At 44.7% G+C, this 26,678-nt stretch overlaps 1 protein-coding gene across 2 annotated transcripts in view; it reads left to right on the top strand.

Annotated features, from left to right (window-relative positions):
- The first annotated feature begins 4,068 nt into the window (after nucleotides 1-4,068).
- Nucleotides 4,069-26,678, top strand: part of NHS (NHS actin remodeling regulator) — a 247,781-nt gene continuing 225,171 nt past the window's right edge. For both annotated transcript variants that reach the window (XM_082220852.1, XM_082220851.1), the window contains exon 1: nucleotides 4,069-5,030. In XM_082220852.1, the coding sequence (XP_082076978.1) occupies nucleotides 4,562-5,030 (469 nt within the window). In that variant the 5' untranslated portion in view covers nucleotides 4,069-4,561. The remainder of the gene's footprint in view (nucleotides 5,031-26,678) is intronic.

Genomic DNA, 26,678 nt, shown 5'->3' with positions numbered 1-26,678 from the left:
GGGGGGAAAGTACATAATTACACAGTGCATATGTTTACACCGCCTTGAGCTTCTAGGAGAAAAGGTAAGTTACACATGTAATAAATAACTTACAGTGGAATTTGTTCCCTCAAATGTAGTGATGGCTGCCAACTTGGACAGCTTTAAAAGAGGATAGGGCTTTCATTGGCTACCATCCATGATGGCAATGTTCTACGTGGGACCTGCTTCTGGGCTTCTCATGGGCACCTGGTTGGCCAACGTGAGAAAGGATGCTGGACTAGATGGGCTTACAGTCAGCAGGACTTACATTCTTACCACAATTGGCACAAGCACCCTGACCTTGATTACCCTCTTGTGATGGAAAAGAATGGTGACTTCCTATCCAAAGACCCATCAAGACTTTAACATCTTTGGCTTTATATCCATCAACAGGTATGCCCACGTTGAAAAAAATTAGGAAAGTCTGGTGGTGTTTTTCTGATTAATTCTCATTGAACTACTTTCAAGGAATGAATTGAAAATAATAATAATAATTTATTAATACCCCACCCATCTGGGCCCACCCTGGGCGGCTTCCAACAAAATATTAAAAATACAATAAAACATCAGACACAACTTCCCTAAACAGAGCTGCCTTCAGATGTCCTTCTAAAAGTCAGATAGTTGTTTATTTCCTTGACATCTGATGGGAGGGCGTTCCACAGGGCAGGTGCCACAACCGAGAAGGCCCTCTGCCTGGTTCCCTCAAAGCTGGACCTCAGTGTGAATTAATGAATGCTCTAACTTGAAATAGCCAAGAATCTACTGTTAGTAGTCACTGACTGCTCCTTTACTAACTTTACCAAGGTGATGTAGGACCAGGCCATAAGGAAGTGACTATTGCATGTGATACATGTGCCTTTACCTTTAAGAAAGGCCAAAGCACTCCATTCTCTCTGCCTCACCTGAATCTCTCTTGGATTCTCTACCCAGGCAGCCATATTGTAGTAAATATCTTCCAAATAGTAAAGTTAATGGTCTTCTATCTAGGGCTGTTCCTTTTCTAGAGCAAAGTAGGTGAGAAATGTATAACAAAATAGCACCAAATTATCAAATGTGTTAATATATTACTACATTTTGTTTTACAGAGTGTCCTGTTTCAATTTGTTGTCTCATAAACAGAAATACTTTGAACTGGAGAAGCTTCTGTGAGTACAAATCTGTTTCTTGGCCATAACAAACACATTTGAGATACTCAGATCATGAATACATGTGAATCCTTAAGTAAGAACCAAAACACGGCAGAGATGGGGAAGCTGTAGGCTTCAAGTAAGTTGCTGGACTACAGCTTCCATCACCCCTGATCATTGGACCCACTGGCTGGAGCTAATGGGATTTGGAGTTCAACACTATCTGGCTAGAGCACTGGTTTCCTATTCCTGCATTAATAAATGAGTCAGGCCTTGGTGATGAGTTGGAGAGCTCAGAGAGCAATGAGGAACATTACCAAATTAAACAGCTGGTGCTCAGTTCATTAAAGAAACTAAATCAAAACCATGCCTAAAGAAAGTATAGAAAAACACAACCTTTCAGAATGCATTCATTTTAAATAATGATTCCAATTTACTGTAGTCCTAAGAGGCCAAAATGGTCCAAATCGGACTTGTTTAACTGCTGGTTTTCTAAAAAAGATATTGAACGTTTTTGGGAGGGTGAGGGAGGGGCAATTACCACCTTGACTTATATGCACAGGAGGATGAAATGTCAATTCCAGGGTGGGTAATGCCCCACCTAAGAAAATATGAATATTACATAAGAAAATATGTGCACATGAAACTGAAAAAGCAAAGGCTTCTGGGGTAAATGCTACAGTTTTTAAGCCAAAAGGCATTAGATGATTTTTCCAGGTGCTTGCCTGAGCAATTATGTTTGGATTTGGGAGATATACAGCTTCCCTAAGGAGGCTACTGTTTTGGTTAGCAAGTAATCGCAATAGAAGCAATAACAGAAGTTACCTCTTTCCTCCCTGCCCTTTTTAGTATAGTCATATAGTTAAAGGAAGCATCTCTGTTCAGCGGCACCATGCTGGGGGCAATGGCAGGAGTGTGTGCGAGTGAAACTTCAAGCCCTGTGTGTGGACTTTCTGGAAACAGTGGATTAGCCATTGTGGGAATCAGAACATGGTGCATAAGATGGTCCATTTAGGGCAGGGGTAGATGCCTTCAGCCTGTGGGCCAGTTTTGGCCTGCAGGAGGATCCAATTTGGCCTGTGGCTCCATTTTTCTTAAACCACGCCCACCCACCCACCAGCTGACATCATAAGTGATATAGGCTGATGGGTGGGAGGGCAGAATTTAATCCTCCATTGGCTGTGCAGCTCAGCTTTGTCTGTATTGACTAGTAGTGGCTCTCTGAGATTTCAGGCAGGAGTCTCTCCGTACCTGGAAATGCCGGGGATTGAACCTGGGATCTTCTACCCTCAGAGCAGCCAGCCGCTCTACCACTGAGTTATGGTCCTTTGCCAAGAGGTGCAAAGATAACCTCTGTAACATGCAGGGTTGACTCCCTACCTTTTGCTGCATCAAGGGAAATTGACAAGATGGTGAGCCTGTCTCCTTTGAGCCCAACCAATGGGAAGTTGAATCTTACTTGGTCAGGCTTGTCCAAAGGGCAGAATGTATAGCACATGCACAGCTGACAGCTCTGTCCTTCAACACCTTCCCAGCATTTCCTGCTCCCAGAATCTGCTACCTGAAGTACTTGCCACACTCTGTCAGTCATAGGGCTGGGCCTGCAGGATCTGTGAAAAGGAAACAGACCGCCTAGAGAAAGAGACTATTATGAGTGCATACCTTGTGTTGCATTTATTTACCGCATTTATATTATAACCTGCCTTTCCCCAGTCATTAAATCCACTGTATGTGTACAGGGGCTCCCAAGACAATCTCCCATCTAAGTTAGGTACTGACCAGACCAAGACCTGCACAGCTTCAGCAAGAAAGCAATGCCAAATGCCCACAGGTGCATCTATGTGTGTGTGCATAAAGAGGGGACTGTGCAGAAACTAGTGATCATTTGCCTATTTTGTCTCTATGGTCCACCTGCCAGAAAGAGACTATTTCAAACTGCTGCCATGTTTTGACCGTAACCTGGAGGCTGGTCCCTAGTATAATTACTGCAGGGCTTGCATTCAGGATTAGAACCTTCAATCCAGTTATTTCATTGGCTTTAACTGATTTATGAACTGCATCAAACAAGGCAACAGCCAAGTGAGGACCAGGGGATCCCTGAGCACCAAAGTCAGCAGCCTCTTCCTGCAAAATAGGCCAATGAAGGGTGCTAGCCAGAATGCATTCAGGGGAAGCTGAAATAGCTTTGCATTTTATCTCCCATGTGCTTGTCCAATATCAAAGGACATCACTTGTAATTCCTACACTGCGTTAAACTTACTAAATTATTCATTCTGAATTATGCTCTTAGATGCTCTTGTCCTTCTGGAGAAGGTATTTTTGGAGTCCCAGGGCTGAGCGCTTTCCAAGCAATACCCGGCTGCTGATTATTGACACTGTGCTGCAATTTTGCAAAGTGTTTTAAGGTGCTCCCCCTGTTCTTGTGAGACTAGCCCGTTTGCCAAACGCCACTCACTGACTCCATGGAAGAGAGGTGGGGCTTGACTGGTCTCTCCAGCTTGTGACCCTAGCCCTTTGGAAGCATGGGAACTCCAAAACATTAGGAGGGCACCGAGTTGTCAAATGCTGGTGCAGGGCATGAACTTGGCCTGTGCTTCCTCCCTGGGTGGAAAAAGACTGGAGCCTTAAGCAACACAGTGGCATTCCTAAGGAAGGACCTCCTTTCTGCTTTTCGAAACCCCCCAGCGCACACCTCTCCTCTCCTCTGGGAGCATCTCGAAGGCGATCTTTCCCTTGGGCTGCCAAACTTCCTAAGTCCTCCCTCCAGCTCCCAAGTTCTCATCCAGTGATGGTGGTGGTCCGCTAGCCAGCCAGCCAGCCAACCAGGCGCTGCGCGGAGCCTGCAGTGTCCCCTCGCGGTCGCGAGGGGGAATGCCTCTCGGTGCCCGCCGCCGCCTCCTTCCCTGCGCCGAGTGGGCGTCTCTCCCTGCCTGCCTGCTCTGCTCCTCCTCACAAAAGAGCGGCGCGCGTTCCTTTCTCCGGGTTTTCAAGGCGCCCTGTTAAAATCCACCTCTCGCGCCGAAGGCTCGGGCTGCGTAGCGAAGCAAGGGGCGCGCGGCAGAGGAGGGAGCTTGCCGGGGGCAGCAGCTGGAGAAGGAGAAGGAGGAGGAGAGCGAGGCGGCGGCGGCAGAGGAGGCGGGTGGGAAGGAAGGAAGGAAGGAACTGAGCAGCAGCAGCAGCAGCGAAGGTGGCCGCGGCCGCTTCCCCGGAGCCCGCGCGGAGAGAGATCATGGGGGACGCGGCGCCTTCCCATGCCGGCTGCTAGCAAGTGACGGGCGCTCGGGCGGAGGAGGAAGCCAGGCGAGTTTGGAAAGAGCCCGGAGAGAGACACTCGGCGCCGGGGACGCGAGGGCGGCAGCGGCTTCTTCGGAGGGCGAAGCGCGGCGCTCGCCCAGGCTCTCTCCCCAGCCATGCCTTTCGCCAAGCGGATCGTGGAGCCGCAGTGGTTGTGCCGCCGGCAGCCCATCGCCTCGGTGCTGGACGAGGGCGCGGGAGGCGAGCCGCCGCCGCCGCCGCCTCCTGCTCCTCCTCAGCCGGGGAGCAGCCCGAGAGAGGAGCCGGGCGAAGCGGCAGCGGCGTCGGCTGCGACAGACGAGCTGGAGGAAGAAGCCGCGGGGCTGGCGGTGGTGCTGCCGGCCGATGGGCAGGAGAAGGAGGCGGCGGCGGCGCTGATGGTGCTGGACCTGTGCTCGCTCAGCAACGTGGCTCTGTCGCGGATCCTCCGGCAGCTCTCCGATGTGGCCCGGCATGCGTGCGCCCTCTTTCAGGAGATCGAGGGCGAGATCCAGATCACCCAGCGCAGGGTCCGGGCGCTGCACGGCAGGATCGGCGGCGTCCAAGGGGTTATACACAGCCTGGATCCCAAGCAGGAGGCAGTGCGTAAGTGGAACCTTTTTCTCTCCCTATCTCTCTCCGTCTATAGAGCTCTAGATGCGCCTCTCTCCTTCCTTCGTTCCCCTTGGGGCGACCTTAGCGGTGGTTCACCTTGACCTCTGGCAAGTTTCACATTAAGGCGGGCCTGATGGGAGGGATGGGGGGTGTTAAAAAGGAGAATGGATCGCTGGGTGGCCTTTTTGGGGAGGAGGGCGGAGAGGCGATTTGCTTGAGGTGGCGAGATAGCTTGCAAGGAAGAGGGGTGATCCCCCAAAACTGTGGCGCGCGGACCCTTTGGAGGTGTGGCCCTGACAGAAATGGAGGTTGTCGAGTGTATATACAAGACACACACACCCCTCCCAGTGTTTATAGCTGTCCGTGAAGCTGCAGTGTGTTCCGAACTTTTTACCCCTCTCCGGGGGAATGTAAAGCAAAGGGAAGGATATTCCTTGGTGGGGTGTGTGGGGTTTTTTTTTGGGGGGGGGTAGGTGGGAGTAAGTAGGGCGGGAGGTTGCGGATTGAATTGTGCGTAAAGTTTAGGGGTGTGCGCATTTGGAGAACCTTTCTCCAGGACGCGCTACTGGTGTGGAAGGCGCCTTCGCGGTTGTTTAGGTTGGAGAAGCGGTTTCCTTGTTAAAACGCCGTGGGTGGTATGGAGAGGAGCCGCGATGGATCGCCTCTTCCAAGCCTGCTCTCGCCTCCCTCCTCCCTCCCCACCTGCCTCGGGATCCACATTCCCGCGAGCCCGGGGCCCAGGAGGTGACTTTACCGAGCAGGATCGCGCCAACCCGAGTGGTTTTCTGCAGGTGGAATGGCTGAGCGGCGGATAAGGCGAAGGCGCCTGGTCCGATAGAGGGGTCGGGCAGGGAAGGCGGGAATCGATACCTAATCGCATTGGGAAGGCGAAAGAGGAGCGGAGGAGGGGATCCAGCGCTGGAGGATAAGCCAAGGGGTCCGGGCGGGGGGAGCAGGCATTTTTCAGCTCGCGACTACTCCCTGTGCAGCGAGCGATCTGCCTGACCCACTTTTCTTGCTGGTGCTGGAGACTTAAGGGAGGGGGCTCCTTCGCAGCAGGCTAGCTCCTTCTGCCTGTGCGTGAAGGCGTGAGTCTCCAAAAGCGTTTTTTCTCCTGTGTAGAGAATGGACACGCAAGGTGACCATTACCAAAGCAGATCTCCGTCCCTCGTTACTTGGCTTCCCGCTTCGCCTTCTGTGGCAGCTCTTCGTGGTTTTTCTGGGAGGTTGCCTGCCTGATCGGTGTCTTGAAGTGCCTTCAAGGAGGCGATGATGGAGGGGGTGGGGCAGCTTTGAGGGATTCCTCAGGCACGTCTCTGCATCTCTCTCTGATTCCCCTCCCGCTTAGATTCCCCCACTAAATACCCTTCTCCGCCACCCTCTTTAAGCTCTCCCCATCAACCATCCTTCGAAGACTTGAAGTGGTGCAGGGTTCATTGTTAAGGCCAAGGTGGGTGCCTTGATTTTGGGCGAGCGACTGGCTGGCAGCTGCCTTAAGGAGGGACCTCTGATGTTGTTTTCAAGTGAGCTGGTGGCTCTCAACATATGTGCTCATCGTTCACAGCGACAAGAGCAAAAGGCAGGCACAGGACCTCCAGACGTTGCCAACATCTGGATGTGGCTTGCGGAACAATTGATGCCTGCAGGTTGGGTCCTCATTGTGGATCCTCCTTTGCAGCAATTTCATGCTAGTGGTTTTATCTTTATAGAGCAAGCTTTGGGTCGATGTTATACACACAAAACAATGATTTCCTACACACCCACTTTTGTAAAGGAGCATAGCTGCAGAATGATGATCTAGGCTAGATGATTGTCGCTCTTGCTCTTGTAAATGTCTACAGCCATTGTGATGAAACACAGGAGGCGAGTCTCCACTGAGAGGTACCAGGGCCATCTTAAGCATATCCGGCGCCGTGGTGCAAAGATCCTTCCAGTGCCCCCCCCCATTTTCGGTGCTGCTTTGGCGTAGCATGATTGAGGCAGGTGAGGGTGGTGAGCAGGCTGGGGGAGCCAGCCCCGTGGAGATCCATGGTCCCTGATGCCTTGCTCGAAGATGAAGATGGCTAGCAGGAGGGGCGCCGTGCGTGCCTGTGCCTCAACCCCTTGGGTGAGCAAGCACACTGAGCGAGCAGGGGTGCATGCACCACTCCTACCAAGTGCCGGCTCAATTTTTTCCCTTTTAGCCTTCTGGCTCCCCACAGAATTCGGCTAAAAGGGAAAAAACCAAGCCGACGCTCAGTGGGAGCGGTGCATGCACCCTCGTTCACTCAGCGCGCTCATTTGGTGTTCCCCGGCCTCTCGCCTGGTGCCCTCCAGAACGTGGTGCCCCGGCACCCCGCACCACTAGTGTCTATGGGTAAGACAGCCCTGAGAGGTACAGAAATGTGTACTTGAGTTCCAGGGCTGCTTTCCTGGCCAGCAGCCCCACACCTTCCACTCTGTGGCCACAGGCAGTTTGTGGCCATTCAATGAAAGCGAAAGCTTACAGAGAGAGTGAGAAAGAAACCCTCTCACTAACATCAACTCTTCACGGGGCTTTTCCTGACCTGAAACATCAACCAGCATGATCTGAGGAAGTGCAGGTTCTTTGTGTGCTAATCAGCAGAATATAATTGAGCATTAATGTAAGGCAGATAAGCTGTGCAAGTTGATTAGAGCTTCAGGCTCTGCTTTGTAGTCTTGCAATGTGGTACCATAACAAATGAGAACTAGCCTTATTTTTTTTTTAGCTCTTTGTAGTGCCACCCAAAATCTTTGCAGGAAATGTCTATGTGCACAACAAACTTAGGTTGGTTTCATACCAGTTCGATTGGTGTTGCTTCCCCCAAAGATCTGAACATTCTCTGCTGAAGATGTCTGTTCCAGAACTATGGTTCCAAGGGCCCTCTGGGCAGAGTGACTGATTTTCATATCCAGTTTAGGCTGCAACTCAGTGGTAGAGTATTGCATGTGGAAGGTCTCAGGTTGAATCCCTGAATTCTCCAGGTAGGGCTGGGAGAAAGCATTGTCTGTAACCCTGGAGAGCCTCTATCAGTCAGTGTGGACAACACTGAACTAGAATGGCCCATGGTCTCCCGGGCCATAATCCAACACTCTAAGCCAGTGGTTCTCAAAGGGTGTGGCAGGAGAGGATGGCAAGTGTGGTGGGGAATATTCAAGGACAATCAAAGAAACAATTAAACATTTCAGAATAGTATATTAAAGTATCAAAAATTATTATTATTTAATTTGTAGAATAAATAGAACAACTGCCAGAAGTTTGTGTGTGTGTGTGTGTGTGTGTGTGTGTGTTTTCCCAATGTATTTCTTATCAATTAAAAATTTGGCACAAGCAAATTTTTATGCTGAAAGTGTGGCCCAGAGAAAACAGTTTGAGAACCTCTGCTCCAACTATTGCACTACACTGGTGTTTAACTGCATGCACACACCATTTTTGGGATGGAGTGAGCTGCCTCCTTTGTGTCATAATGGAGTTACACCAAAAATGGAAGGGTTCCCAACTCCTCAACCTGGAGAAGAACTCTTTTTTTAAAATGGACTGTGGTAGAAACATACATGGCAACACAGCATCCATTTTTAAGTATCACAAATGGGAGGCAGCCAGAACATGCTATGAAGTGACTGTACTCAAACCTGATTCTTCTGGCACATGTAACATGGGTCATGATAGGCCAAGGAAAATGGAAATGAATCATGTCTCACCAGCTGGGAAGGAAGCCAGTATTTGCCACCCTGGTGCCCTCCCCTCTAGATGTTATGGCTTATAATGTCAATGGTCCCAACCAGTGGCACACTCCAGATGTTTGGAATGACTACTATCAGCTGCAGCCAACACATTTGTACTGGGTGAAACTGATGGGAATTGCATCTGAAGGGCATCCAACTGGTAAGACTGCCCTAGACTCACACACCACATTTTTCCCTGTACAAGATGTTGATTTCCCCCCATTTTTTTTGTCAAAAATTGGGGGTCGTCTTATACATGGATTTATACAGTAAGCCTTGGGTGAACTGGTGGCTCCTGAGTCACCAGTGCTGTGGAGCTGGTTGGAGAGGCAAGATGGTGCCAAGATGGTGCCGAGGCGAGGAGGGAACTTGGCCACGATTCTGTCAGTTCTCACCTGCTGTGCCAAAGCACGGGGGATCACACAAAAGCTAAACAATTTTTTTGGCGATTTTCAAAAAAAAAAAAAAAAAAAGCAGCTCAACTCTTTGGGTGATTTCCCTTAAAACCTGAACTTTAAAATATTGATTTCTTAATTTTGGGCTCCCCAAAGTAGGGTTTGTCTTATATATGGGGTCGTGTTATACATGGAAAAATGCAGTATATTTCCAAATCGCCACTAAACTCATGTTTCCTGCTGAACGTCCTGTACTATAAAGTTGTTTGGTTATATTTCCCAAGGCACTGAGGAATAATGTTTTTAATTGAAGCTGCAAGCACACACACACACACACACACACACACACTTATCCCCCCCCCATATTTTTAAAAATGTGTTATTAAGTCATTAGATTGTCACTGTTGCTGTAAAGACAATTGGTGCTATTTCACTCCAAACTGCAGCACAGGGAGCTGAGGATATTTTTTTTTTAAAAAACCAGCAGTGCTGCTGAGGATACTTAGAAATCTAGTAATGCTATATCTGAGCCCTCTCCCTCTCATACTGAATATGTAGTTAGATAGATTTAATTAGGAAAATTTAATTCTTATTATTGTGTGTCCTTGTCCACGCATGTTGAGGAATGCACATGTACGAGACGAACACTTGTTCAGATCTTTAGTTTGAGTGACAGTGTGAGATGGGATGAATTATACACTTAAACAAGGGGCAGATGAGCAACACAACAACAGATCGGAGTTCAGAAGCGGTATGCTGTTTCTCACAAAACACAAAGATCAATTAATTACAAAGGGCTGCTCAGTACTGGGGCAGCAATTATTTGGCTAAATACAGGCAGTGAGAATTACACAATGGTCATGATACTAAATATAGGAAGGAGAGGATGATGGGTGCTTGATAGGTTAGGTGTGGAACTGAACCGGGCTAGGTAAGGAAATTTGGGGTGTAAGTACACACTGCTGCAAAACAGCACCAGGTACCTGCATGAGAAGTGAAAGAGAGGAACCAGGTGCAGATATTGCCTATTCCAAGGCAAGAGGAGTGGGGAAAGGCTTGTCTTCAGGTGGCTGCAGTGAATCAGCAGTTGCCCTCAACACTCTGACACTGGTGGTTGCTTGGAGCTGCTCCGTGCGACTTCCCAAGCCTGGTTCTTGGAGAACAAGGTGCCTTGTTGGTGAACGATTGGGGAAAAGGCTGTGATGGAAGGCTGAGGATACCTCATAGGCTTCCTTGAGCTCAGTATGGTACGAAACTGCTTCGAATGCTTTGTGTCCTAACTTTAAACATGTAAGAAAATAGCAAGGATGTAGAAGATGGAAGGGATCACTAGGGGAAGAAAGTAGGAACAGCTGCTGAGCTAACTAGGAGAGAGGAAACAGACCAGTCTCCTGTTCACCACGGCTGAATGAACTGGGCTTGGCTATGGTAGAACTGAACGCTGAGGGTTTTGAAGAGAAAACTCTCGGAGGCTTTGTATTCAAGGGAGGGTTTTCTTCCAGAGCGAACAAAAAAGAGAAGGTGGATAAGATGTCTGGAATATTAGTGGACCTAAGCTTTCTTCCCATGGTTTCTGAGTGCAGAAGTGTGGAGTTCAAAAGCTGCAGTGTGCATCATATGGATGTAATGGATGTTCACGCGTATTTCTATTATGTGTCTACTGCTGGCTTGCAGTATATCAAGTGTAGAGTCTCCTCTGAATAATGTTCCTTGAAGGGTTTAATTAGGTTAGGAAGCAGGTAAAGAGGAAGACATTTGCTGGTCTTGGGAGTCTTGGGCTACTGTGCCTAACTGGCCAGAGTCCCTCCTTTTGACTGATGTAGGTCAGCCTTTGCCAGTCTGGTGCTGGTTGGCTCTGATGACAGTTATGGTCCAAAATGGTGGTCCTGGTGTGGAGAGCACCAGGCTGGCAAAGGCTGCTGTAGGTAGAGGTTGGCACGGGCACTTTAAGTTTTTCCTTAGCCATCCACCCCCATGCAAACCTGTGTCCCTCTGTGTGTGGATTTCGGGGTGGCGGTAGATTTCAGAATTGAGATTTTTGCAGCAAGCTCAAAATTATGCTTCCTCAGTAACACCCCATTCAGGCAAAAGGCAAGCGACCTTGAAATGGAACCTGTCCATGATTATATTGACAAAGTAATAATAGCTTTGACCTAACTCTTCCTTTTCCTACCTGCACCAGTTGTTTCATTGAAGGACAGTACAACATAGCTTAATGTGACTTCTAACTGCTGCTCCCCTCCGTGATGAACTAATTCTATAGAAATTAGAAATAACTAGCTCTGTTTGGTCAAAGGGAGAGCATGCATCTAGCTGTCATTATATTGTCATAGCAAGCCCGTCAAGAATTGGCTTGACCTAATTTATTTACCGGTCAGAGTATTAGGGCTGCCTTTCCTTTAATCCTCCCAGTGGCTGCCCATCCAAATGGTTGACACGGAAAGAAAGCAAAGGGACACGGTGCCATGCTCTCTTTTTCAGTGCACAGCTGGGTCTTGTCTCTAGCCACATGCGGATTCACCATTGTGCTAAGTAAGCAATGGAGTGTGGCCCCAGTTGGAGGAGAGGTCCTGCTCTTGCAGTGCATCCCCCCTATATGTGCCCTGTTCCCTACAATGGGAAATCTAGGCTGTGTACGCGCTCCCATTTGCTCCTCATCCATTGTGTTCCCACTGCTGGTTTGGCAAGCAGCATAACCATGACATTAGCCACATTCCATATCTAGCCTGTTGTTTCTTAGGAGATAGTGTGTTTGGATGCATTTCCCTCCAAACCAGCTTCGATCCAAACTGAGAAAAAGAATGATAGATAGCTGTGTTTTAAAGCTTTTAGCATGTACACAGCTTCTGTCTCTGAGCATCCTTATGCTGAACTTCTAAGTAGGAACGGGGTTTTTTTGGGGGGGGGGAGGTTAATTTGTCGTGTGAAAAATGAGTTAGGTTGATCCATGGATAGGTGGTTCAGCCAGTAGTGAAGCACTAGCAAGACGGTTTCAGAATAAATACAACTCAACACTCGTTTTAGTACTGATCTATACATGAAGAACAATTCCATAGTACAGTGATTCCCCACCCCCACCCCGGACCATAATATATCAGACTGACAGCAGGAGACAACTAAAAACAAATCTGCGATCATAGAAAACTAGGATGTCTGAAAGAAAGAGGCTAGGCTCAAACCATATTCTCCATGACATGTGTGAATTTTGTTCGCAGGAAGTATTTTAATTTTATTTTACTTTGGTGGGTGGACACTCAAACTGTGTTTGCTAGCCAAACCTACTTGAAGGCTGAATGGCCCTGTTGAGAAACATCAAGTGATTCTGCTCCCTGTGTAGACCAGCCACTATTTACATATTCAGCATCTGTGAAGGAGCCCCGGGAATGTTTGTGCTTAGCCCTATTCCCTCAATATTACCCCAAGAACCAGCAAGTGCACTCCAGTTGATGCGTTATTGGTGTCATTCAGAAAGAGACTACTTCTACATGCCTAGGCTTTCCAATATGGGGATGGTAAACCTGATCCATTAGACTTTCTCTCTCTTCAGAGAAGATAGCCGTTTAAGACTGATGCTGATACAGTCCCCTTCCCCGGTCCATTCTCATGCTTGGTAGTAAAAAGTTCCAGACCCCCTTCAGCATTTTGTGGCAATGCAGTAAATGTGGCTTGCAGTGACAGCAATTTGGATGGGAGAGTGGATACTTATGACCCTGTCACACAGTGAAGATTAAGGAGCACAACAACAAAGATTAGAGCAAAGACATTATTCTGAGAGTCTTAGCCAGTTCAGCTGACAGTATAACTCTTGGAGCATTGGGTAATAAACATCCATGGCCCCTCTGCAGTTCATAACCTCCATTCATGAAATGGTATCCACCTGACCTAGGTCATTCCTGGGTCAAATGGAGGAGATGCTGTCAGTCATTGAGGATGCCTGATTTATATGCATGCCTCTCTGTCTTGTATTTAGTGTCTTGATCCAAGTTGGCTGCAGCTGAAGCTGGAGAGGGATCATGCCCCGAAACATTCTGAAATTGTTCATGCAAATAGGATGACACTAGTGTAGCCAGTTAATGATTGAAGAACATCTCTATGTCTTTTCCTGAGTTGCATTCTGTAACGCAGCCTGGACAGAATTTGGCACCTTTGCACGCAGTAAATAAACAATGATATTGTCAGTTAAAGAGTTACAAAGTGAGAAACTTGCTGGAGAATGTTTTTGTACAAAACTTATTCCTGTCATTTTGCTAGGTAGTTTCAAAACCCTCCTGATTCCACATTTACTTTGGCTGATCCCTGGGTTAGGCTGGCCTGGAGCAGGTTTCAGGCCTGTGAAAGTGACTTGAGGATTACTTACAAAACATCCAAATGAAGAACATAGCTGTAAAACCAAACTACCAGAGTTCGATTTAATTAATTTCAAAAACTGACAAGATAAAGCCTCCTAGAATAACAATGTTAACTTAATGCTACGATTTTCTTTCCAGCCTTGTCTTTCCTGTAACAGACAAAACCTCATAAAGAACTCATGGCAGGTTTAGCTTGTTTGTTTATTTTTCCATTTAAACTTGAACTTTCCTTTTGTACTGAAGCAGCTTCTCTTCTTTTATATTAAGAATTTGGAAAATCCACTGGACTCTTCTGAGCCAGAAGATTAAACCTGAAAGACATGGGGAAAGGTTATTGATCCGGAGCAGGAGAAAAATGTATTTCCATCCGACCTCATGCAGACTCGGGGGTGGGGTGGGGGAAGCAGGGATTTGTGTCTGTGAGGCTTTCTGCCTAAGCACATGTTGTTGCTATAATTCTTTTTAAATGAAGGTTTGCATTTTTGAGCATATTGAAGTCTTGCTTGCCAACTTTCCTGCTTAATGCTGGCAGTATTAAGATTTTCTGAAGTGGGCACTAAGGTTTATTGATACCCTCTCACCAACCCAGACCAAAGCATCTAGAACTGAAGAACTGGGGTCAGCTGGAGGCCGTGTGGGAAAGTGGCTGCTGCTGCTGCTGCTGCTGCGCTACCACATGCATTAGCTGTTAGACGAGGAGGCTGAGCAGCCTAAACTAAACCCTGCTGCACCTCTGGTCTCTTCAGGGCCTTTTCCGCCTTCACAAGTCCCCTTGAGGTTCCAGGAGGGTCTCCATGTGAGCCATGAGGTCTCTCCCGCCATTTCCTGGTTTGATTTAATTTCCTGGCACTGCATGTATACGTGGTCGAGGGGTGGGGAGGATACCTGTACACAATCAAAAGAAGAAGAGGGTGCAGACTGTAGCTGCTTGAAATCTTTTAGTTGACATATGTGCCTGTCATGTGCCCCCCCCCAAGTGATTTGTGGAACAGCCTGAAGGAGCTAGGTAAAAACCTTCATTGTTTTTCTAGGAGCAGAACTGTGTGAAAATGTCATAACCTGCAGTACTTTGCTGAGCAAGTTTCTCTCCATTTCTGCTGTTGTTGCTGGATTAAGAAATAAATACTCATGGGATTTCTCTTGCTCTGCTAACTTTCCCATGGCCTAAGCCTCCACAATGTGTTCTGCAACTCCTGCAGGGACACAAACCCCGAGGATGAAATATGTCACCCAGCATGTCCCTAGTTATAGCCCATGGTGATTTTCAGAATTATGACCACAGAGTTGCTGTTTATTTGGGAATGCTTGGGTTATACTGAGTGACATTTTCCTGGCTTCTACATTGCCAGGAGCATTAAAATGACAATAGTCAGGTTGGGACATAATTTGTGAAGATGCTTTGGGCTTTATGCTTCAGCCCATAGTGGTATAGGAACCTGTCACTGCTTCATACCAGCATAAGTGAGAAAAGGGATTCACTGTGGTACGGCACGTGATAATCCCATGACAGATGCATATGGAAAAATGATGTTGGAACTGCCTTTACCGAGATGATTCCTTCAGCGGGATACTGAATTTTGACCGGATATTCTTAATGGAATTTTTCCATAATGTTGCATGTATAATCATTTATAATGTATGTACAGGGAACAATTCAGCAGAATCAGACCAGAATTTAAATTCCTTATGACTGTTAGAAATATGATTTCTATATGATTTATGGCTGCTGTAAAAAGCGATTAAGACTAATATGCATGAACATGCATGTTATAAATTGTTTTCATAATATCTCTTCTTATTTCTGTCTCTCCCAGTATGATTCATTTACAAGACAGTTTAGAGATAAATAATCTCAGTGTGAGAAAATGTAGTGTGCAATTTATCATGTGACTGCTATGTTGTTGCTAATAGAGCAAAATAGGCTTTGGGATTATTTTCACACATAGTTTGCATGAATTGAGACTCTCCCTCCCTTTCTACGATGAGATTATTTTTATACAGGAAAAATGTGACGCAACACACTACGTTGGTGGGATTCCTTTTTCTAAATAATAAATGCTTTAGCTTGACTTTTTTGGAAGAAATTGGAAAGGAGAAATGTCTGGAATATTTCCAAAAACTATTGTTTAGTATGAGCTGGGGCTGAAGGAATGGACTATTTGGGGGAAATTGTGAATATAAAACGTAATTATGCCTTTCAAACTCTGCTCTTGTTCAAGTGAATCGGATTTTGTTGACATTTCTTGCATAGTCTGTCTTGTGATTTATACTCCAAGGATTAGATTCTGTCTGGCCCTTAACATAGGTATGTAAAGGTATGGGTGAGAAAGGAATGGGAGTAACAAATCACTTCGGCTCTGTGAAAGAATGGGATGATGTAAGGTGGTGGTGGTGGGGAGGAGTTGTGTTCAGAAAAATGGAAGAGTTTCCCAAATGAGAAGCTGTGATTTTGAACCTAAAGAACTGTGTTGACTCATGAAAGGGACTTGTGCTTGCCCTGTGGAGTTTCTGCTACCCCTCTTTTCAAATTGCAGCCTCCGTTGCAGATCGCCAGTGAATTTCTAAAGCATCTTGCCATGCCGTGAGTGGAGCAGAAACAATTCCCATTCTCGGGGAACACGTTGCACTGTCTCTTAGAGCCTGTTTGTGCTATTCCAAACACATTCCTTACTGCTCTGGAGTCTGTAATGAGCCTGGCTGCCCAGATCTCCTTGCTCCACCCGTTTTTATGGCCTGTCCAATGATGACATCTGACAACTGTCGGGATTACCACTCCCATGGCAATATTTGATGGCCATGTTATGATGTCTAAAGAAGAGCAAATGCAATTGATTCTATCAACTTTTTTTTTAAGGCAGGCTTCTTTCCCAAAAGCTGTGCTTTTATATCCTCTAACCAAATGTCAATATAAAAACTTTCCGCTGGAACTGCACCAGCTATTAAACCCAAGCTATTAAATGGAGAAGATGAACTCTCTCAGCGTATCTGAGTGGTAGATAGGCTGTGCATGATGCGGTCTTTGATCCCTTTGATGTAATTAGCATGAAGCAAGATTAGCAGTGTTTCTAATTGCCTCAAGATTTGGAATTTTATACACAAATTCCTATGTGTTCAAGGGGAGACGAGTGAAAATGTAAGGAAATTATAAGCGTATAATGTGCAGAGAAAGGGCAAGTCACAGCGTTTCTGTATGTCGAAAATAGTGTTTTGCTGATAGTTAATTTGGTTCAGAGCAAATATGTATATATACTTGTAACATTTCAGAGCAACTAAGTAGGTGCATGCGGACCATGTTTTAACTTGGAACTTCACATGGTCATATAGGACAGCTATATTGAGACTGGAGTGCTATGCCCATTTATCTATCAGTAAGTGCCACGGAACTCAATGGAATTGAACGTATTGCTGGGTAGACACGCATAGAAGGGGTAGACAAGAGTTAAGTGTTGCTGGATCTACTTTGTTTTGACTAGAAACCCAAGATCTACCAACCAGGAGTGACCAACTGCATGCCCACAGCTAAGAGTTGAAAACAACAGGATGCCTCTGAGCCTGGGAGTTTATTTTCTGTCACAGAACTGAACTGAGGTCACATCCCTTTCCCACGAAAGTTAGCTTTCTTCATTTCAGCAGCCTGATTAAGGAAGAAAAAGTTGCTTTGCTGTTGTTAAAAAATTACGAGTCAGAGACCCTTGCCGATCTACTGCAAATCAAATGAAGATCTACCAACAGATTCTAATCTACCCTCTGCCCATCCCAGTATATGGGACTGCAGTGTCACCTGTTAAGTAGGAAGCCACCTTACCTTGGACTGTTTGACTTTTGTAGTCTAGCATTGCCAACTCTGACTGGTAGCAGCTCCCTAGGATTTCAGACTTTCACCACCAGCTTACCTGCTCCTTTTAACTAGATATGCCAGAAATTGAACTTAGAACTTTGCATGCAGAGTGCCTCATCTCAGAGCTAATAGTTAGCTTCCCCAATAGTTATTCTTCTGTTCGTCTTAGAGGGCCCAGCTACATATTATGTTAATTGACGTGGTTAGCATTCACGTGAGTTGTCTAATATTAAACACCAAGGATGTGTTTGGTGGGTGTCATTGTCTACCCCACAGGGCATGGGGAGGGGAGTCTTAAGTCCTTTGTCTCCAGCCATGATTTCATTAAATATCTCTGCCCCCCCTCCCCATGCAGCAGTTAGCATTAGGCAAAAACCACATTAGTGCCAATGAGAGTTTCTCCTCCACCACCACAAAAGCTAGTTGTGTAGTAGGGGAGATATTGCAAGATCGCAGCTTGAGGTGGACAACCCACCCCCCACTTGCCTGATAACAGAATTTAAGCAAAATCTCACCACATGTTTGCAGATCATGCTACCAGTGTAATTCCAGTTAGGCACTCAGTTTGTCACATTGTTAAACTTTGTTTTATCAAAGTTATTGGAGAAAAAGCAGCTGTGAATGGAAATCAAGTGGTAATCAGGTGTCTTTTAAGGGAAAAATATGTTTCGTGTAAGCTTAGATTTGTATTTCACTTCTAACCACCTTCTTTACCGGAAAGTAGACCCTGGTGAATTCAATAGAATTTTCTCCCTAGCAATGATTGCCTACTATTGTGAGTTTAAGCGTGCTTAGTTGGGAGAATCATTCATCAACTTCATTCAGTTGCGTGGAAATGTGCTTAGAATCTGATTATAATTAATGAGTATGGTAGACTGTAAGGGAATATTTACTTACGAGTGCTGTACTGGGCATCCTGTACAATGTACATCTGCACTGGTCATGGTGGTGCAAGCAGCGACGACCTCTGCTGAAGCAACCTCCATGGTCTAGCAAGCTCCCTGCCACTCTCCCCAAGCACTTTCCTGTAGTATGTGTTTTCATGTACCTGTTTGTGTCATCTGTAGCAGCTCACTCTTCAAGCACCTGACGGTAGTGGATCTTGAAGCCAGGACTGTGTGTGTTGGGGGACAATGGGAATGTCTGGCTGGTGCAGTGTCCCCTCTTGGTCTCCTACCACTGTTGGGCTGAAGGAAGATGTGTAGCATTATAAGTGTGAGGAATATTTTGAAGGCACAGTTTCTGTCCTGGAAACCCACTTGACTCTATGAGAATATGTAAGCCAACCACTTCTACCCCTCTTAAAATCTGTCATGTTTGCTTTTCACCCAGGAATCTCTGAAAACTTGGGGCATAGTTCTCTGCTGGTGTGGACAACATGGAACTGAAAGGCCCCATGGATCTGCACAGCAGGAGTATTGGCAGATGTTCAGTTTCATAACCCATGGTTTTGCAACTCTCCATTGTTTGATTAAAAACAGAATTTCTGCTTCACCTATTAGTGCTAAGCTGAGATTCTTTGAAAGTAAACTTAGCAGACTGTCCTCCCAACTGCACAGGAAGAGGAGAGATTGGGAGGGGAGGAAGCTCACCCAGTACTTTGCTCTGGTTGATGAAGGCTCATTCACATGGCACTAAACTATGGTTTAGGTCTGCATGCAAACATGGCAGTGCATGGAAGGCCTCAGCCAATCTAGAAAAAGTCCAAATTGCTGACTTATGATCAAATATAAACTCTCTGCTATAGTTTTGTTGTTATAGTCAGATCTTTACATTTGCGATGAGTGGAACGGTAACATTTTCCTTCTAGTCAGGGCTTATTGAAAGGTTTTTTAAAAATGAATGATACATCTAACCACCATTATTTTCATTACAACCCTTGGCTTATGATACTGTTAGCTCTTATGCCATGAAGTCGTTCTGCCTCACTTGGCCCAGTGTAGTTCTCTTTCGCACATACCGGTATTTGGCATCAAAAAGCCAATAGAAATCTCTTGCTCAGATTTGTGTAGGTTTTGTATGTGCAACCTTCTGCTCGTATCAGGGCTACAGCATATCCCTGTGACATATGGATATGCTACCCCTGGTTTCCTCTAAGTCTGCTCTCTCCCCTCTCCCCTTCTGAAGACCCTTTCATGACACAGTTGCTCTGCTTCTGAACATGAGTATGCAAGTTCTGTTGGCTGTTGCTGTTGTAAGTCAGGAATTCAGGTGATATCATTGCACTGGTACAAGGTGATAAGGTGAACACAGAATGGGGTTGTTGGGCTCAATCCATTAAAAAGGTTGCTAATTAACAATGTGGTCTGAATTGAATTATTATTATTATTATTATTATTATTATTATTATTATTAAAAAGCTGGTTATTGTCTGTCTTCTAATGCTGTCACAATCCATTTGTTAGAAGCAACAGCATAGGTTGGGCCTTCTGGTAATAGAAATGTGGAAGTCAGCAATAAAACCCAGTTGTCGTATTAAAAATTAGGCTGGGGCCGTGCAGTGAAATTTTGCAACATAATATTACAGTTTAGCAGTTCCCTGTATTCCATGCCATCTGATAATTGGGAACTTGATTCTTATTATTTTTTAAAAGTTGCTTTGGTGTCATTTGTACCCTTTGCAGGTGGTATGGAATAAAAGAAATGAGGTTATATGACTACAGTTTGGCAGACAGATTTTCTAGCTCTTCTCACAAGAAGAGGAAAAAGAGGGGGGGGCTCAACACTCTTCCATGCTTTGGAGTGATCCCTTTGGAGAGGTGTGCTAATTTCCGATAGAACAGAAAATCTAAATTGATTTTCATTTAGGGGTGGATTGATCAGTCTATATCTGGTCCATGCCAACTTCACAGATCATTCATTCATGTTAATTCTGTTCTGTCTCAATTCCACATTAATTTGCATTGTTTTTTAAAAACCTGAAAATTCATATTCAAATACTGATATTTTCTGGTACAATATATATTTAAACATGTATAAAATATCTTTTCAAATATGTACATTTATAAACATTTTATTCTAAAATGTGAATTTCAACACACTGTGGTTCCTTTCCTTTTACATCTGTATCATAAAATGTTGGAGAAGTGCAAATAGAACAGATACTTATGTTCTGATCAGCACATTAGTTCTGGAGATGCAGGACAAGCCAATTCACATTGTAATACACAAAAATCAGTTTTCTCAAACATATTTACTGCTTCATATAAGTTCAGGTGTGAAATGCCAGAGAGGGAATGGGTGCAAGAAACTCTCTTGCACTGGAATCTGTTTTGCCAAGTGTCTTCCATTGCAACAATTTCCAGAAAGGTAGCATTGTTAGTCTGTTGCAGCAAAAGCGACAGAGTCTCATGACTACCACATTTGTTAGTTTGGGGGCTGTAGTCTCCGAGAGCATGTGCCATAACCAATTTGTTAGTCTCTGAGGTTCCACAGAACTGTTTGTCACATTACTGCGGATATTCTCAGCATTTTGATTATTCAACAATGCCTTTGCCTTCTGCTAGTCTAAATGCAAACTGGGCACAATCCCACAGAGCATTCTGCTGCACCATAGAAACAAATGGAAAAACTTATGTGTTCATCTCAGTGCAGCCTGACCAGCGGAAGTTTCCATGGTTTAGTTTTGCCAGCTCCTCGTGATTTTTAACATCAAGTAATCTCAAATCCTTTATATTATATTTGTGTGTGAGTGAATAGACATTCAGTTTTCATTTTTAGGGCTTGCTAGTTTGGTTCATTATTTGGCTGTTATCAGCCCCACCTTCTTTCAGTTATCCTCTGTTTTCTGTATGCCTCCTTCTCTTCCCCACCTGTACCTATTCCATCTGTTGCAATTTTTTAATCTCAGGATGGAGGAGTATCAATTACTCTGATTTCTAAGTGCCTCCAGTTCTTGACATGGAGGTGGTTAAGGTGTGAGTGGTATGACTGACATGTGCTAAATAAAACTATTTGTGAGGCCAAACACCTGAGGTTTGAATTCTGGAGGCCATGAATCTGTAAAGGGTAACTAAACTCAAGAATTACCGTAGCTCCTTTTCCTCCCTAGTGTTTATTACAGCACATAATCAAGGCTGGCCTAGATATGCAGAATCATTACTGGTGTTCAGCAAAGTCTCCTCCTGGATGTAGTGTGATCTAAGTACAGTTATATTTATTGATTAAAGTTTTCACACCCTGTGGGCTGTACTAGTTTACATTGAGTTAGAGTGCCAATTTAGACTAAGCACCATTATATTTAACCCTCCCAAGTATATCTGAGCAAATGAAATGCTAAAATAAAGGATTGTTCCTGATACTGCCGGAGTGGAAGATGAGCCTGAGCTATGGATCTTCCTTTATCTGCCTTCCTGTGCCTTCTACCCACTGAAAAGCCTCTCCAGAGGGGAGGGAACCTTCTCGACTTCAGATTGTGTCTCACAGGGCTGCCTTGGGAGGAGAGTTTCCTCAAACCTGGGAATTGTTTCAGGCAATTTCATGCAGGATACTCTTGCCTGCTAAAATGCAATTCTGGTATTGCTACTTTACTGGAGTTGGCCAACAGTTTTGTTTGGTGTGCCTATGGGGTATTTCTATGCATTTGATAAATGCACATCCTGCTTTTTAGAGGATTTCTCTAACCTTGGTTCTGAAAACTGTATGGGATTCTGACAGTCCTGAATTCCTTACTTTCTACTTATGTGTGTGTTACTTTTGCAATTATAATTTTCACAGCCAGCCTAGGGATTAGGAAGAATTATAACTCTCTCTACAGCTCCTGATTCCCATCTATGCTAATTCTTGTGCCTTGATTGAGTGTACTGCCCTCTTGAAAACAGGGGAGATGGAGCCCGTAAAATGCTCGGCGATGGATGAGAGAGACTTCCTGGCCATAGCAATACCTTTGGATTGAGGTTGTCTGGGTAGTGCAGTGAGCTGATTGGCCAGAGAATGGGATAGACCAGGAGTAGGCAGCCTAAGGCCAGGGGCTGGATGTGGCCTAATTGCCTTCTCAATCCGGCCTGCGGATGGTCTAGGAATCAGCATGTTTTTACATGAGTAGAATGTGTCCTTTTATATAAAATGCATCTCTGGGTTGTTTGTGGGGCACAGGAATTCGTTCATCCCCCCCCCCAAAAAAAAAATAGTCCGGCTCACCACATGGTCTGAGGGATGGTGGACTGGCCCACGGCTAAAAAAGGTTGCTGACGCCTGGGATAGATCAGTTGAAATAGAAGGATATGAGTGGGGCAGTGGGACAGAAATAATGTGGCTTTGAGATTCTGGAGGAAACGGTGTGAAACTTTCTATGTAATGAACCTTAGCAGAGAGATATGCAAGCTCCAATCAGAACGCATTTAGATGCATTCGTCCGTTGGCCTGCGTGCTACCAATCACTTCTTAAGAGGCTCTCTCTATGGAACTGAATATACTCAGTGGGTTACCACCTCTCAAGTGGCAATGGTGAAATTTTTATTTTTAAAATAGCCGTGTGTTTCCAGTTACTGCATAGCCCTAACGGGTTTGAGCATATGACTGGGACACAGGGATGTGATGACTTTCATTCCTTTCTCAAGCAAGCAAGCAAGCTTATTATTGACAACAACTGAATCCCATCTCTCAAGGGCAAATTTTTTTTTTTAAAAAAAATTGCTGTTGTTTTCACAGTGATGGCACACAAGTCTTCCAAACTCTCCATCAGGAAGACTGGAAAGAAAACTTCAATACTCATCTCCAGTGTTATGGACCACATGTCCTGTTTTAATTACAGTCACGTTGAGATGAGATGGTGCCATGGGAATTAATTTATTTTTTTAAAAAAAGCAGTGACAAAAAGTATATTAAAGATCTGATGTAGGCTATATGGTGGCTGAGTGCCGGACGTGCTGTTTTTAGGCGACTTTGATCTCGTGTCAGTAAAAAGCAAACAAACTTCAGATTCAAAGGACTGGACAGGAATACTAATTGTAGACTGGCTGGTCCAGTTGTGTTTTGTTTTGTTGATTCAGATTTTCATGCTACCCCATCACATCTGTCTCACATTGGGTGTTATTGAAATAAGCACATGTTGGCTTGGTTCCAAATGACTATCCAAAGAGAATGGTTTTGCATTGCCTATGTTTTTGAATCAGCCGTTACAAATACATTTTTGCTAGGCCAGAACCACCTCAAGATGTTTTGCTGCCATTGATGCACCACTGGCCTGCAGCTTCTGGTAGGATTCCAGTGTGGGAATGTGGCTCTTGAGTTGACAAAGATTCCCCTGTCTGGACCACATAGGATGGATGGAATACCTCTTTTGAGTTTGGTCAGCCACAACACCATTGGAAGCATAGGGGGTGCCATGTTTCTTTCCCCTGAACACGTTTGAAGGACAATTTAGGTTCACTCTGAATGCAGTAGACCATGAAGAAAAAGTCCATAGAAAGACAAGGTTATTCACTGTAAAAGTTTTCTTTTTTACGATAAAATTTGATCAGGGTATGAATTACCACCCACAGGTGGCTTATAAATTGTCATGAGATCATTGTTATGCATTCATTTCTAGCTTTGATCCCTTCAAAATATTATAGTTGTAGGGCAAAAATTGCCTGGGAGTCGTTGCTTAAGATTATATCATGTTTCCATCTGAAAATTTAATCAGGACTGAGACGACAATTCAGATATTAACTCTGTTTACCTGGTGAGGTGTTTGATTTCCCCCCTCTAACTCCCCTCCTCTGAAAAACCCAGGGCATAGGGCGATTTGCTTTTGAAAATTAACACAATTTTAAAAGACCATCTCACCCCTTATATGTCCAACTAATCACTGAGCTCTGCAGGAGAGGGCCTCTTGCAGATACCATCCTATCAGGTAGTTATGAGGACCAGAGCTTTAATATGGTGACACCTCCTTTTCCAAACTCTCTCTTGTTACATGTCAGACAGGCACTGTCTCTGTTGCTTTCCTTTTTCCCAGCAAGTCTTCTAAGTGGAATTTTTTTATCTCAATCTGTATCTCTATTAGATTTGAAAATGTTTTTACAGGCAGAGTTGTTGTAATTGTTTGTATATATGGAACTGCTTTTATTGTTGATGTTTTTTGCTGTGAAAACGCTTTGGGGTGTGTTTTATAGGAAGCGATTCATAAACAGAATCCAATAAAAAAATGAAAACCACGTGTAATGTGATACTTGGTGTGAGGGCTTCAGTTTAAAGACATCCAAAGTCTGCTTGGTCCATGCAAACGTTTGGATATACAAAGGTTTATAGGTTTGGGGTGCACAATAGACTCAATTGCCCTTTTCCTCCCAATATAAGAGAAATTGACATAGCTAAAGGACTGCTTATTCTATGGTATTAACTCCTTCATGCATTAATTCAACTTAAGCTTGTTGGTTATATGAGGCTGGTTCTCTCATATGAATTGCAGTGAACTGGGAAGTCCATTTCCATGCAAGGGCTCTGTGCATTAGAGCACACTTGAGATTCTGGAGTATAATAAATACAGTATATGGTCCTGGAACCCTAACCTGTAACAGGACCCTGAATCTGTTTCATTTGCTCTGTTACTAGTCTTGGTCCTAATTTACAGCACAATCCCATAGATGTCTTCTCAGAAGTAAGTCTGCATTTAATGAGATTCACTCCCAGATAAAGTGTTTGTTGATTGCAGCTTTAATTTTATGAGTTGCTTTTATTGGATTCGACCAAAGCCTACCCTTGAAACCTCTCCGGGCACAATTTGTTGGCTCAGAAATTTGTCAGTTCTCTTTGTGTCTTGCAGGCTTCTTGTAGAATCTGTGTTGTGTGTTGCTTTTAGAAAGTAACCTATCAAGCAGACTAAGTACTGTAGTTAATGACGGGACCGTTGTCAGATTACCACAGCACTGAAAGTATGCTTAATAAAACAAACCAGAATCTGATCTTTAAAAAGCATTTAAGAAGAAAGGGAAATACTGTTTATTTTGGAAAGATTTATGGGGATGACATAATGTAGGTTTTTTCCTTCTTCTTATCTCCTCACCTGTTTTTCCTCAGGGAGACTATCAATTTTTATTAGCTTTCTAGAGCCAGAAAGATGAAAAATGATGGACAAATTTTAAAATAGGATAAAAATGCTGAAAAGATATGAAAGATATCTTGGGGAAAATCCTCTTCATGTAATACCTGTTGAAGTTGAATTGAAAGAGGGAGCAACTTCATGAGAGACAGACGATCTGATAATAATAATTTTTTGTGCAATCGGAATCCTTTGTAACAGAAGAATGCGCAAGGTTAGACAGATATTGTCCTACACTGGTCCCATCTAGAAGGACATCCTTTGAACTCCCAAGGTGTGCTTTACTTTAATTCCTTAAGTAATTCAAAAAGGGGTGTCATTAAAAAAACTACAACCCAATAAAATGGTTTTTGCAGACATAAATACAAAAGCATAGCTCTGAACTTTTCATCATCATACTCTTAATTTTACACTCAAGATCACTTACCTGGGATTAATTACTATTTAACACCCTTTAACCTCCCCATAGAGGCACACGGGTGGCAGTGTGGTCTAAACCACTGAGCCTCTTGAGGTTGCCGATCAGAAGGTCGGCGGTTCGAATCCCTGCAACGGGGTGAGCTCCCATTGCTCGGTCCCAGCTCCTGCCAACCTAGCAGTTCGAAAGCACGCCAAAAAAGTGCAAGTAGATAAATTGGTACCACTCCAGCAGGAAGATAAATGGCATTTCCGGTTGCTGCTCTGGTTTTGGTGTTCCATTGCGCCAGAAGTGGCTTAGTCATGCTGGCCACATGACCCGGAAAAACTGTCTGCTGACAAATGCCGGCTCCCTCGGTCTGTAAAGCGAGATGAGCGCTGCAACCCCAGAGTCGGCAGCAACTGGTTTAACTGTCAGGGGTCCTTTACCTTTACCTCTTTTTTTAACCTCCCCATATGTACTCAAAATCTGGGTGGGCACGGCTAAAGAGTAGGTTTTCTATTCTTTCAGTGTTTCTGAGTGAAGTTGGCCTTCTAGTCTGTGCTTGTGATTTGGGTGTGGTAACCTGGCAAGAGGATGTAATAAAACCCTTGTCATTTATATAGTAAGTGAGAATGCTTGAAATGCTTAATGTATATAATATCAGAACCCCTGCAGCAGCCTTGTAAGGAACAGGCATGTGGTAGTATTGCTGCAGATAGCAGGATCTGCCCATGACATCTTGCTGCCTGAGGTGGAACAGAAAATGCCCCCTTCCCAGATCGAGGTGCATAGCATGAAAGGCCGCCCGGGCTATTTTGGCATCCTCAGCACAAAATTCCATAAATGGTTCTTGTGGGATTAAAAAAATACAATAAGAATAAATCAAAAAGTAACAATTCGCTGGCCTT

The sequence above is a fragment of the Podarcis vaucheri genome (genome assembly GCF_965113315.1).
Source record: "Podarcis vaucheri genome assembly, chromosome: 4".
NCBI lineage: Eukaryota > Metazoa > Chordata > Lepidosauria > Squamata > Lacertidae > Podarcis > Podarcis vaucheri.
Note: the sequence above shows the minus strand (reverse complement) of the source record. Positions and strands in the feature narration are given on the sequence as shown.